General features: G+C 47.7%; 1 protein-coding gene across 1 annotated transcript in view; it reads right to left on the reverse strand.

Annotated features, from left to right (window-relative positions):
* Positions 1 to 432: 432 nt before the first annotated feature.
* The window catches only part of LOC135374440 (atlastin-3-like), a 65,354-nt gene continuing 50,539 nt past the window's right edge, over positions 433 to 15,247 (reverse strand). The window contains exons 16-19 of the mRNA XM_064607404.1: positions 13,712 to 13,765; positions 8,125 to 8,187; positions 2,229 to 2,306; positions 433 to 680 (exon numbers count right to left, since the gene is read on the reverse strand). Coding sequence (XP_064463474.1) covers positions 564 to 680; positions 2,229 to 2,306; positions 8,125 to 8,187; positions 13,712 to 13,765 — 312 coding nt within the window. The 3' untranslated portion in view covers positions 433 to 563. The remainder of the gene's footprint in view (positions 681 to 2,228; positions 2,307 to 8,124; positions 8,188 to 13,711; positions 13,766 to 15,247) is intronic.

Here is a 15,247-nt window from a genome sequence, read left to right on the forward strand (position 1 = left end):
AGGTTCGTGGATACGACTCGACAAGTGGATTACGCGGCAATCTCCCAATAGTACTGCAGTGAACAAACTGCGTGTCGTCATAAGACCTTCCCGGCGACATTGCGGGAGGACCAAAAGTCCTAGGCCCACTTCATATGCAACTGCGCTGGCATTTTGCCTTACAGCGGCTGAGATGATGAACGCAGAAAAACACTCAGACAGATTTCAGGTAATATGCCAGCTTCGGCGACGCAGACGGTTGCATTACCACTCAGCTATAGCAGCATGCATGACCTGCTGGCTTTCCTTATTTTGTTTCTTGCAAACCATTTACCATTGGCGATAGGAGCCCTTGCAACTCATCCGGTCGGAAGGAGAAGTTGGCGACAATTTGCATTTTACGCTCCCAAGCAAAGTACAACACTACGCAGTAATTCAATTCTGAACATCGGCTCACTCTTGTACCGCTTTTATTTGCAACACGCAGGGCGGAACAAGCATCGTTTTCGGACTTCAGATGAGTTCCAAAGCAGCAACATCTAACGAACAGTTAAAAATGTGTGTATAGTTGTAAGGCGCCAGATTCATATGCCTCTAAAAAATCCCAGGATCCTCCCGAAGAATGCTGCAATGTAACGAAGAATTCGCGAAACGAATGGGTTATCCTCAACGATGTCATCTGCTAGTTTTTGCTTGTCTTCCTGAGGAAACAGATAGAAAAAGAAGGCGTAATAAATATATCGCCATATCGGTATATTCCACATCATCATCAACTTCGTAACGATCAGTGTGTGTAAGGAAGAGCATACAGACTGGGTTCTACAGACAAGCACAATTTACTCTGCTGTGAAACACCTATCGCTGGAAGCCATGCATATATAACAAGCAGGTCTCAGGTTGAAATAATTTTGTTTTATTTTTATTTTTTTATTCTGAATATTAGCACTAGTGTCCTTATCAATCATTAGGGGCAGCCAACAGTATCCGACCCCGTCCGTCCGTTCACCTTTCATCTTTCCTCTTCCCTTTTTTTTTTCTGCTAATAAATCCCACACCAACCACACGCGCAAACCAGCATGTTTGACTGGAAGAATACCTGATAAAAACTGATTGCTCGACAATTAAGATATGGCATAACGATGCTCACGGACACCAGAATGAGTTTTTTACAAATGGTCTTGCCGCTAATCACGAGCGCTGGCATTTTTTTTATGATCACGAGTATTAAAGAGATTATCACACCCATCCCGGTCGATTCCCGGACTGTAGTGCGGATTTATTTCGCGTTCATCACTAATAACAGGAGATTTTAGTGCCATCGGAAGCTGTTCACGATAACGATTCCGAAAACATGATTTAGCCAATAATCCCCTTTCTTTGGATCGAGTGACATCACAGTGCTAAGCTTCGATTTCATAACTTCCTTGATGGTATCGTCTTCGTAGGATAATTCTCATGTACTCAAGCTCGCTAATAATGCCGAAAATCTGACACGAATTGGTGGCGTTGTACCTGAGAAGATTGACATAACGCATGGCAAGAGCAGACGACGCTTATTCAGAGTGCTCCTGGATTCCCTATCTGGGAACCCCTCCCGGACAAGGCCAATCAGAGATGCGCCCTTTGGCGCGAAAGAGACCAATCAGGAGGCGGTTGGAGGGACATTGGTAGCCCTGACGGGCGACCTACCGACAGGCGGGCGGCCGAGACGCACTAGGGCACGCAGACTAAGGCACGGCGTCTGCTCTGTGATTGACTTGCGGAGTGTTGTTTCTGGATAGCGCCGGACGCCGAGCCAGGAGCGTAACACCGTGTTCCACGCAACATGGTCACGTGATAACTCGCGCTCGTATGCGAAAGTCAGAGTATTTACCGACGACTTTTCAATTAGCGGTTATACTGGGTCGGGAACGCCAAGAAGACGACCTCGGAGAGAGTCGCTTGCGCTGCGCTCCCATTTGTGTGCCTGGCTTATGTCATCATGTTGTGAGCTGCAGAGGGAATGAGAATCTTTAGAACTGGTCTAATTGATACGTTTTCCGAAGAGAAACTTGACCAAGTTAACTGTGAAGCGATGAGGAACCGTATTGGTTACCTACATACGTTGCCGGATGTGATAGTCCCCTTAAGACGTCCGCGATGGCGCGCGGTCACGACCAGAACGCAAATCGAGTACGATTACTTCGCATGAAGCAATATAATGCAGGGCATCTCTGTGCTAGGAATCATGCAATAAGCTCATCCTTTACCTCCTCCAGGTGAACGCCTTGGCTTTCCATACATCTCATGACGACTCCCCTCAATCGCCTTCGGTACTCCTCCACGTCCTGAAATAGTAAAGAGACAAACGATACATAAAACCGAAAACTGTGTGATGGCCCGTGGAAGACAATAAAGACGTGCCTCTGCTGGCGCGCGTCACTGCGCTTGCCAGCCAGGAGGTTTCGGATTCACAAAAAGCTCGTGCAACGGAACCTGTCGTAACTCCGTCGTACGGGAAAGATACGACGAAGTGTAGATTCACGAAGGGCACGCGTGCAAAATCTTCGCAGCTTGCGGCGGAATCCTGCGAGAGCTCCCGAGCTGTCATACGAAGAAAGATGCCGGCGTATTTGGCAGCGGTGCATTTAGAGACGGCAAACAAAGACTCCATAATACGCGCCCACTTTGCCACATAACCTTCTAGATAATCCCCGAAGTGTCAATGACGTACTTTTTTGCTTGATAACCTTCAACAAATGCTTCAATTTTGTGCTCCGTAAAATTGGGTCCCACGTATTTTTCAAGCATCCCCTACACCCCGCTAAGACCCCCCCCCCCAAATATTGTAACACCCCTCCAAACTGTCTGCAAGAAAGGCCAAAAAAGCCAGAAAAACTGCAAATATGGGTGCACACAGCCCCTACAAAACACCCCCCCCCCGCCCCCCGTGGGGAACATACTGGGAACATCCCTGCTGGGTCGTCGAACGCGTTTCGCCTGTGATTGCCTGGCATTCATTATGGCTACCGAAAAACCGAGGGCACGTGTGCTAACAACGCCGATTGTTGACAGACGACTTCTTCTGCTTCTAACGGGACGACTATTATTCGTACGATTGCAAATTTCTGTCATCGTTACCATAGCGAAAACATAGTCTCGCACCCGTTGGCTGTTTCTCTCCGTGTTGCCCGTGACAGGAAATGAGCAACTTCCTCTTCCTCTAGAAAAGGCGTACGCTGTCCACTACGATAGCTTTGTGAATCGTGCTGACGGCGCCATCGTACGCGCTTCGTAGGCTGCGACGTCTTAGCGCATCTTAGCGTTACTTACGATCGCGTTTGTGAATCCGACCCCAGTTCTACCGGCACCGTCCTATAGCGTGAGGCCACGACCATCTGCCCGCAGGGATATTCCGTCATCACCGGTAAGGACTCATGTAGAGGGACACCACCTCCTCTACAACTGCACTTCACTCTGGGTACCTAAGTGACAATTAGTGCAAGGCCAATGTTCAAAAAGGAACAGCGGACACCGTCAGCGAACCGAGCCCGGGTCATCGTCCGTGTTCAGAAGGGGGAATCCCCGTGGATGTAAGCTATGTCTGTGCGGGTTTCAACCTGGTCGAAAACGCCATCGATTTGGTAGCAGGGCAGAGGTTGATTTGATGCGCCGTCTTCCGCGTGGGACGTCAAGTACAGTGTGCCTGGTGTTGAGATTATTTCAGGGGCCGTTAAAGTACCCCGAAGTGGCCAAAATTAATCTACAGATCCATCACTGGCGTCGCTCATGATCACAGCTCTCTCCCGAAGTAAAGCCACGCATTATCGCATTTTTGGCGTTCCAATGCGTGCGAATGCGGGTTGCCGTGGTAACCGACTTGCACGTGACCCCACAGAAGACAAGGAGATGCGTATCATAGGCCCACTCCAGGCAGAAGAAGAAGAAGAAGGATGTCAACGCGTACCTCTTAATGTACAAGCCTGAGTCAGTGCACACAGAGGGACGACACGACACGCTGAGTACGACACATTGAGTCTTGTGTCCGTGTATTCCCTCTCCACAAAGCACAACATCTTGGCCCAATATTGGACCAAGATTGGGCCAATATTGGGCTTCTATTGCCAATATTGGACCAATATTGGGCCAAGATGTTGTGCTGCCTGGGTTTGTGTGCCGAGACTCAGGCTTTTACATTATGGAGTTCATCCACCAGCTGGCCTGCATGTACGCCATCTTCTCAACGAATGTGCTATTTCCAGGCACGAATTGGAACGCAACAGTGTGAACTGGGAGCCGCCCAGTTCACACCATACGCTGTGCTAGTGCGTCTCTACGCATGAGAGGAGGTAGTGAGAGGGAAGAGGGAGGGCGCCGCCGTAGCCAATGAGGCTTTCCGAGTGGAGTAACAGGGAAAGGAGATATGCGCAGAACGCTCGGTTACTTGCAGAGCGTATTCCGTTTCAATTCGTGCGCGTGCGGGTTGCCGTGGTAACCAACCTGTGCGTAACCCCGAGTATCATAGGTCGCGCTCCAGGAGAAGGAAAGAAAAGAACGTCAGCGCATGCGCAGCAGCGCGCACGCACTGGACGCAATTGCGTGAACCAGGCTTTGTCATCATTGTTAGTAAGCTACGTGTATGAGTTCACGGATGACTCAAAATATGGGGCAAACAGTGGCCCTCATCAATCGTGCTGATGGTGATGCCATTTGTAGTGATTAAGCTGCCTCATATGATACATACTGATTGGAAGGATCGTCTCCTTTCACGAGTGCAAGTCAACGAAAGAATGTCAATGTTTGAGTCTGTTCCAGGCAGTGGCCGATCTAGACCCTCGGTTTGGTGGGGACGGATTCCTTGTCGAAGTGCGTAGTGAGAAGGGGAGAGAAATTAAACAGGGAAGGGTAACGGTAATGGTAACGGAAACAGAAACGGTATATTACCGAAATTGGAGATGGTAACGATAACAGAAACGGAAACGCATACCACGGTCCTCCATTACCGGAACAGAAACGGAAACAGAAACGGAAACGAATTTATCGTCCGGTGTTGAATTCGGGTAATGGCTATTACTGTTGTGCGATGACATTTGAGTGACCTTTCATTTTTTGTTTTCGTTTTGATGACTCCATTCCCTGTAATGCTCTAAATACTACACGAGAGCGCGCAATACTGGATCTCGAGGGTGCCTCCGTCGCTTACCTCGTCCCAGCCCGACCTCATAACTCATGACATCAACACCATACTCCACCATAGCACGAGGAGCAGGCACTACGATTTTTAGTTACTTTATTTTGTAGTTTTTTCTTTTATTTTTTTCATTTCACCGTGGCCATGGCAGTGTTATTTACTACTGATAGTGTCCACTTATGAATGCGACATTGGATGAGGGTTACGTCCGTCTTGAGTTGCTAGACTCCGAGTGACTGAAGACGTAAAATTACTTGTGTAGTGTGTACGCGTGACACCGAAGCAGCACTTGGGCAAAACAGCGCGCTGGTAGAGCTGGACAGGCTGTCATCCCGCAGATCTGCACTCTTAAAAATGAACTTCACCGCATAGCACGCTCCTAGCCAACCATCATCTCGAATGATATCGCTATCTGCCCTGATTTGTTGAAAACGGGAGGCGTGCGCCTTTTTTGTGACACTTATGCTGTTCATAATTGTCACAGAAAAGGCGTACGCCTCCCGTTTTCAACAAATGAGGGCAGGTAACGATATCATTCGAGATAATGGTTGGCTAGGAGCGTGCTATGCGGTAAAGTTCATTTTCAAGAGTGTGTAACAACCGGACCATTACTCTCTGGAGCCAACCATTACCGGAACCAGTAACGGAAACGTAACAGAAACGAAATTGAAAGGCCGGTATCAGAAACGGACAACGGAAACGAAAATATAGCAGTATCGAAAAATGAAAACGGTAACCAAAATACGTCCGTTATCCTTCCCTGAAATTAAATGTAAAAGCTGACGTTTTGGCGACTATCGCCGAACCGCCACCAAGGGATCCGCCACTGATTCCAGGGGGCATCATCACAAATAATACGAAAAACATTGAAGCTCCATTTGGTTCCCTGAGATTTATTAAACGGCAACACTAGTACGCTATTACACTATTTAGAATTCATTACGGTGAGAAATGCACAAGCTTTCGTGGAACAGTATGCAGTTCCTCAAGGACGAGAGAACAAAAAGGCAGCTTGCGCTATATATTACCCTATTCAAATGAGTCGAAACTAGAAATACGAGCTTTTCGAGCGCGGGAACGACGCGATCTTCACTTTACCTGCATCGCAGAGAGGTCTATCTGACCAACACATTAGCGCCTCCTCCAATCAGCTCCATCGCTTCAAACCACGTGACCCTTTTTTTACCAGGCCTAACTATGACAAAACATGTACTTTTCACGTAAATGTCGCTACTTGAGATACCTTAAATATGATTTCCGAGATAGTTAGAATAGAATATATATTTGCCTTACGAAGTTTACGTTATCTGTAAAAGAAGTTCATGCAATTCTCGCTTCCCCGTTCCAAGCTACGCCGCCATTTTGTGGAAACATTGGATCCTAGAGGCCCACAGAGGAAGGAGAGAGAGGAGGAGCCCTATTGCTCTGAGAAATGAATCCGATATTGGGAGCCACTCCAGTGGCATCACCGCTCGCCTCCCCCCCGGTTTCGGTTACATACATCTCTATGGGAGCCGCCAACGCATAGTTTCGGAATAATTGGAGATGTGTGGTGGTAGCGCGCCGAAGTGGCCTCCAAAGTGACGTGTGCAAAACGACCTCACTGGGCTATTCAGGTAACGTGACCCCCGCGTATTTCCAAAGAAGCTACAGCTCATCTCCTATCCTTTCGTCAATTGCCCCACGCTTCTCTCTTCTGTCGAAGAGCCGTTGCTGCGCCTCCTTTTCTCCTTTCCTCCATGTAGAGGCCCCATAGAAAAACAGGAACCAATTAAACGGCCCCAGGCTTGGTTGATACGTCGAAACTCTTTTTAGCCTCCTCCCAATGGTTAGACCTCCTTTTCTATAAATGTACGCTGCTCTCTACGGCGTGGTATCATACCGCCACATGTCAGTAGCCCTTCACGCGAACAGCAGCACTGATGTCAATTCACAGGGCAACGAAACAGAGTTACGAATGTATTAGCAGTTTTAAGGTTTGCACTTTGCTTACCCTCGTACAAGGAGACTTCCATAAGATCTCTAGCTTGCAAGTTCACCACAGGATACTTTCATGGTATGTACCTGGGGCCATTCTGCACATTCTACACACACGCTTCCACAGAAATGCAAATTACAGCCACCGTAGCGTTGACTACCTGTTTCGCTTCGCTTCTTCAGCACGTCTGTTCTTTGACGCTGACAACGCATGAATACGAGTATGATTGCCCAGATTCATTTATTCATTTATTCTTTTCGTAATTTCAATTTACCATTCGTACTCGCGTTTTTCGCCAAATCGACGGCGCGCAGCGGTGAAACTCGGGACTAGCCAAACCAGGTACAACCGGCCGACCCCGCGTATACACTTGCGGAGAAGTTGCTGCTTTTCGCATGAATCGCTGAGCTGCACCCGTATTTTGCTGTTGAAATCATGGATGAAGTAAACATTGCAGACAACGACCAGCGAACTAAACCAAACTAGTTTTGTTCTGTGTCACAATGCGACTCTGCTCGCTGAGGGGATAACAGTTTGTCTTTCCGCATTTTCTTCTTTCCGCACATAGAATACCGCCTACTTCGACGCATCCTCGGAAGAGATGGATTGAGCGACAAAAAAAGATCAGCAACCCTGTTACACTAGCAATGCGTGGGTGTGTCTGGCACAGCTCTTGGAGCGGTACTGACTACATATCCCATGAACGTTCTTTCTTTTCTTTTCTTTTTTATTTTTTTTTTCTGATGCACACTTCTGTGCAACTGACGACAGGAAGGGAAGCAAAAACTTATCTAGACAAAACAGAACAAGTTTGTTTCAAGCTTGAATAGTCATTATGTATAAGAAAGCGCAATAGATAGCGTGAAAACGTATACCAAGTCAGTTTTATATTTATATATAAATATATTTCGGTATATACCGCTTTCAAAAATGGGTTCCAGGATGCGGCCGTCCCTTTAAGCAAAAACAGGAAATACAGCATTCGAATAATACAAACCTCTCCCTCCTTAAATGACATCTCTTTTTTCTCCTCTTCCAACTCCGCACGCTGTGCCCGTACCTGTAATGAGGAAGAAACAATTCAATGTTAGGCAACGACGAATAGCTTCCGTACAAGGATCAATTATACCCCAGTTAGAGAGAGGTGGAGAGGTACTTTTACTTTGAAGTGTATTGCCATTACAGTTTTGGAGACTAACATATTGCATTTACATTCATTTTTTTGCGTTGTCTAGTGCATTGCTAAACATTGTCTTTAGATTTTCCCAAAATTCTCTAGCAGAGAAGCGCGTACTGCAGACAGACGTGATTAGGCTTACGTGTGTGTTTCTGCTACCTGTGAATGATATCGTCCGGATGAGAGCGGTATGCATTACCTAAATCAGCAATCACATGCAAGAGTTATTGAAGGGTACAGGGGTTTGCGTTGCGAGGCTGCATTTTTGCTCTCCTCTCCGTCTTGGTGACCTGGTCGGTGACGAAGGTAGCCTCAACTAGGCAGAATTCGTCACTGCCGACTCTCAGCTAAAGAGCAAGGCCACTACACATTAATTGGCCAACATCGGCATTACATTAGACATTAGTCCACACAAAATGTCATTCATTTGCCTTACTCATTACTGAGATATAATGCAACACTGGTCGATTACTGCCGTCCCTGTAGTGGGGACATATTCGAGGTCAAGTATCACAGGGTGTCTACCAAACTGCAGCCTTCAAATTCCCTGTCTTTTCCAGGTTTTCCCTGATTATTTCAAGCGAATTCCCTGACAAAATCCAAAGGGAACTTGGTTCCTGCTCCTACGTTTTAAAACGTCATAAAAAAGACCATTTATTAAAGGTACTGTAAAGCAGTAGACAAGCATGATATGCCGGTGATGTGAATTTGTTGCTTCTCAATACCATATGCGGAACCATACGACCGACAACGCGCTATAAATATTTTTAATTTGCCATGAAAGATGCGGCGTAGTGGAGCGGTGCGATGCCTGGTGTCAAACAACCCCCTGTACAGCCGGCAACACTGAAAATTTGTATTACAAACAATGACATCTGAACTTCGTTATTTTAGTAACCATATTATTAGTTTTCCTGTTTACCTATGCATTCTGAAACCCCTTGTTTTTGCGAAGTAATCCAGTGCTGGCCGCTGTTCGATGGGGGCTCTCCCTACTTCTCTGCTGCGCCTGCGCGCTCCTTTTGTTCGCGGCCTCTTTCAAACGAACAAACTCTCTCTGTGAACCTCTGTGAACAAACAAGTCCCGACGCTGTCTGGCTTCTTGAACGTCTGGCACATTTTTTTTCAACGGCTCAGCATTTCATTTCAGTTCGCTTATCCGTTTATCCTCAGATGTGGATCGTTGTGTGGATTGCAGGGGCGGATTTTATGGTGGATTGTGGTGGATTGTTATGTCGGGCCTAGTGTTATACGCATGCAATGTGGCTGCCGCCGTATGTGTCAGAAGTACGGATTCATTTCGAATACCTAGTACAGTGTTGCCCCTAATCTTTAATTGTAATTTTCTAATTAACTGCACCGTCGATTGGAATGAAACTTGCGCAGTTTTTGTCCTGGTGGCTTGGACTATCGAATAGCCACACTAAATGACATTTGATCGGTGCTGCTTTACAGTACCTTTAAGTATTAGTGAGGCTATCCTACTTTTCTGGCCTCAGAACTTGTCGTACTGGCAAACTGCAACTCGCGGTAACGTTGCTGCGGCATCGCCGCTCAACCACCGGTCGGCACTTGCGAATTCGCCGTGCATCATCGTGGTACTTGTCCGCGATTTTCCCTGACTTCACCTGCTTTTTGGCCAAATTCCCTGACAATCCCCTGACTTTTCCAGTCACATCAAAATTCCCTGACAATTCCCTGTTTTCCAGGTTTTCCAGGTTGGTAGACACACTGGTATCATCGTCGAGACGTGCGGCGGTCCGTGGACAACAACAAAGCCACCCCGCTACGGACACGAGCTGCCAGTAGCAGCTTCAGATCTACCGGCACCGTCCTAGCGTGAGACCACGAACATCTGCTCGCTGGGACAGTCCATCCCCGCCGGCCCGGACTCATGTAGGGGAAGACCATTTCCCCTGCATCTGATGGTCCGGACTACGAACACCTCAGTCTGGCGAATAATTCGACTCTTTTACCATCGCTACTTCAAATTTTGCATCGGCTTCGATGGCGTGCTGCCGGACATCGAACGTTGGAAGCCATCCAACCCGACCAAGCCCTACTCCCGTGCGACGACCTGGCAAGTCAACTGCGGGAACCTCTCGAGCTCATCGCTCCCGTACCGGTCTCGGTACCGTCGCTGTATCTGAACTCAACTGCTATCCGACACCTTCAAGTCCCTCAAACCGGCTCATTCCTAGGTGGACCTGGGCACATTTTGCGACGGCTACCTGAACTCGGTAAGACGACCGCTGTGCTATTGATGCCATATTACGAAGTACATCCCTCAGGTACACAGGCCCCTTCACAGCTTCTTCCGCGTTCACGCTGAACGTGGTTAGTGACTGGGACTCTTTTGCGCAAAAGATCATGAACACTTGCATTAAAGAGCATGCTTTTCATTACCGTGTTAGATAGGTTCTTGCCCCCGAACCCATGCAAGTCAGGCTTTTTGGTACGGGAGTTTTAGTACAAACGCAAACTAAAGTCCAAAGGGGGAAGGCCCTGCGGTCCGGTTTCGTGTAGTGCTTGCAGCAACAGCACCTTCGTCCAGCTTAGCGCCCTAAAGTGACTAATCGCCATTGCATAGCTTCCTCGTCAGGAGCGCTGTATTACCTTGTTCGACAAGCCCATTGCTGGTGGCGTGATATTCTATTGAGAAATGGGGCGTGCACATGCATGAAGCTTTTAAACTGGTGTGAGTCAGATGACTTGGCATTGTCACAGAGGCAGACGCCCGGTATTCCAAAGCTGTGAGATGGTGAATGGAGATGTTTCCTGAATGAGAATTAGATCCCTGTCAAAGCTGTGGGCACAGCTGCTGGGACTATGTGATACCGGGTGACGAATTCCTTGACTTTTCTTCATTTGGGCCCATTGTGATTTTACGACGTATATCACTGTAAGGCGTTTCTGTCGCGGGCACGAAACACATCGGGACAGCTGACAGGGCCCGTTGTGCACTTGGAAACTCGGACGTATTCTGCTGTTGCAGCAGCCATCTTTCGGCTCTAATAGCGGTCCTTCACTTTATCGGAGCACGGGTGTGTCCACCACCACCATGAACCAATTCAAGGGCAATGTTGTTGTGTCTTCACTGGGACAACAGCTGTGTACAGTACAGGAAGCACAACCTCATACCGTAGGGGTCATGGACGCCATCAAAGTTCCGGGTATCCTGTCCTGACTCCAGTCTTGCACAAATAGCCTCTAACGACTCATCTTCAGCTTGCCTCGTGATGAGCGGTGTCAAACTAGGATACAGTTGCACATCAGTATCGCGACAACATATCAGCCACACGATTTCGACGTCGTGGCCGATGTTCTATCGAGAAGTCAAACTCCACTAGGTCAAGCACCATGCCTGTAAGGCGACGAAAGCTCTTCAACTCTGTAGTCAAACAGGCAACTGACCAGTTCTCAGTCAAGAGATAAAATGGTCTGCCAAGTAGGCGATCTCTAAACTTCACCGTTATCGCCCGAACAGCTAAAGCTTGCCAAACGTTGCTGTGTAGCCTACTTCCGGTCTCTGTAAGCGATCAGTTAGCACGATCAACTAAGTCTCGTTTCCTTCTTCTTTCTGGGTGCACACTGCTGCGAGGACAGTGGCTGATGCGCCGCAGGTAATCGTCGGAGGTGCGTTGACGTCCAGGAGACCAAAAAGCGGCGCTGATTTGAGTACAAATCGAATGGCTTCGAACGCTTAGAGGCATACAGGACAAGCCTTTTCAACACAAAAGGCGTTCGTGTCCACATGAAGGCACTTCGATGCGTGATAAATGTTGCTTTCTCTTGGTGGCCACAGTTGTCGACAAAAGAATTACGAAGTACAGTAGGCCCTCGTTATAGCAAAGTCAACGGGACCGGAAAAAATCGTTATACGCGGTAACTCGCTAAAAGCGGGAATGGGCAAGGACTGTAAGAACAGCCCTGGAACTGCGCAGACCTTCCGCGGCGTCAAAATAAACATTCGTGACAGTTTTCCTTTCGGTGCGAAAACCGTCGTGATCTCATGCTACGAAGCAGTTTTATCAGGTAGCAGGGTCGCATTCTCCAGCGTACGGCTTTTGACCCTGGGTTCGCCTTTGTTACGCAGTAACTGAGAGATGTTATGGTCTTCCGCTGTCCACTGAATATCCGGTGGTCTCCCTCTGCCATGTCTTCATTTGCACCTTGCCCACGTAACGCAATGTTCACGATGTCGGCATCCGTGGCACGATCAACGACGTCCGCATCGACAAGTGCGAATCAATCAACCTCCTTTTTAGCTGCTTGTGAATCTTTCTGTACGAGTTCGTTCTCGTCCCAGGGTAAATGGTTGTCTTCTGTGTCGTCGAGCGCGCAGGCGAGGCTGGTTCCGACGCGCGGGAAGCAAATGACTGTTTTCATCAGGATGGTTGACGCAAGAATCACAGAAATATTGAAAGCCTTCGCAGTGCCAGCCTTGAACCTCCATTCTTTTCCACCTTTCGAATGAGAGCGGCTTCCTGCTCTAGGGCCGTTACGACAACGAAAAGAAAAGCAACGCCGAACAGATGTGACATGCTTCTTTCTCTCACCCTCTTCCTCTTCCCCTTTCTGAACGAAAACAGCGGTGCGGTAAGAGTACGTACGTCACAGTCTTGTTACTTCTGACCCCAGATCACTGTCCACATTGGCTTCCCCCGGTTCTCTCTTCGAACAGGTACCGGTGAAGCATTACGGATCGCGCTAGCGGAGTACTTCTCCCTCAGCACGACGACCTCACGGTGGAAGGAAGCTGGCCCGTTGTTGCCTCGCGTTATTATTTTGTTGTTACCGCCGTGTTCGCTAGGTCTAGCAACGAGGACAAATCGTTATTATTTTCGCTTAGGCCCTTTTACTACACAGCTGAAAATATCAAGCAACCGTTTCTCACACAGTACACCAGCCCTGTTCGCGCCAACGAGATGGCAATGTGCCCGAAATTTGATTCAACGGCGAAGATTGTGCTCGTGCTACAATTTTCACAGACTGTACAGATTACCATTTGTCACGGCGACAATGACTAGCCCAGAGTTATACTTTCTCTTTTTGTCTCGATCACTTCTTCAGATTGGGTGATACGGTGCACATATGCCGTAAAACCGGAATTACAGGCTCTATTTAAAGACCATCCAGAAAAAGAACCACCCACGTCTTATGTGTATAGTTTTAAACATCAACGACCAACGCAATGCCGCCGACATTTTCCTTATGTTTGTCGCTTTTGCTGCTTGCTCTTCTCTTTGCCGCCTTCTCGGTCCTATAGCATCGACGTTAGTTGGCATTCCTTTGATACGAAAACCTTTTCCCAGTTCGCTAGTCGGGAAACGTTTTCCGTTTATCGGTTCTTGTGGCTCCTATGTTGTCCTGCCGTGCTTTCCACCCTTCCTAATTTACTCCGTACCTTTTCCAGTTCAGCCTTGTATTCCTCTTCACGATTACCTCTGGCTCGTGCCGACTGCAACATGAAGCAATAACTGATTATCACATATACCTCTACTCTGTCCCTATAATCACCCACACGTCAACACATCACTCTTAAAGGTACCGTAAAGTAGCAGATAAAAGTAGCATTTATGTCGGCGAAGATGTTCCAAAAGTCGGGTGATCATCGCACAAGGAAAAAATAATCACCGGCTTAACCTAACATAAAAAACAAATGGCGGCTTAGTTTGGCAGTTTGTTATTTATTGCCATTGTTATTATTATTGCTTGTAAATACGGTACAAGAACTAATGCACGTGACAGGAAACGCTAAATATTTTTAATGTGCTAGTGAAAGGGCGGTGAAGGCCGAAACGCATGGAGCGTTTTTCCAACGTTTTCAACGTGTATGTGACCTCGGAAAAACCAGTTTTCCAACGCGCGCGGATGGTGTACGTCGGAGTCCACAGGGCTAGCCTCCAACGTATTGCTTCATAGATGAAAGCGTGCTGGACGAGCGCAGTGCATTCTGGACAGGTCCTGGTCGCTCGTCACAGCAAACGTCAACGCACACGTGACCTTAAAGATGGCCGCGCCCGTATTCGGCGGCAAAATTGTTTATGTGCGCCGTTTTGTGCGTCTTTCGACCTCGGTAATCATTTTCACCCGATAATCTCGCATTAAACGGGCAGTTTTGTACGCCAGACCTTGTACTGTTGACCACCTCCAAAGATGTGATGACGACCCTGCATTATGACACACTGAACTGATGAGATCTACTTACACTAAGGAGAAATGGGCCACGTATAATTTACGCTGGCAGAGTACGTTCATCTCTTGGCTTTATGCCGACGGGAATATCTCGTCAAGCACTACAACGCGAAGTAAGCAAAGTCACATGACCTCAGAATGCTGTTTTCTATGACGTTTGACCAGGACAAGATGGTGGTTTTGCGACAATAACCCGCTTGACGGTAGTTACAAAAATGGCGGGTTTATGTCACCCCTGTGCCGGAATCTTGCGACCACAGATATTCGCGCGCGTTTTCCAAGGAGTGGACAGAACCATGGCCTCCGTGCTGTTGACGAGGCTGCATGTGAGGAGCTCGCATAACTTTTTGGGACACTATGCACCACATTAAATTTACTTCTACATTTCAGTTTGCATCTGAAATGAATGAACGCAGGAAACCGTGGGAAAGAAGAGCATCGGCACATTCTACCAGACATTTTTGGTCGACGATTACACTCTTAAAAATGAACTTCACCCCATAGCACGCTCCTAGCCAACCATAATCTCAAATGATATCGTTATCTGCCCTGATTTGTTGAAAACAGGAGGCGTACGCCTTTTCTGTGACGCTTATGCTGTTCATAATTGTCACAAAAAAGGCGTACGCCTCCCGCTTTCAACAAATCAGGGCAGATAACGGTATCATTAGAGATTATGGTTCGATAGGAGCGTGCTTTGCGGTGAAGTTCATTTCTAAGAGTGTAGAGCAACATTGGCGCGCGC

Source organism: Ornithodoros turicata, chromosome 1 (genome assembly GCF_037126465.1).
Source record: "Ornithodoros turicata isolate Travis chromosome 1, ASM3712646v1, whole genome shotgun sequence".
NCBI lineage: Eukaryota > Metazoa > Arthropoda > Arachnida > Ixodida > Argasidae > Ornithodoros > Ornithodoros turicata.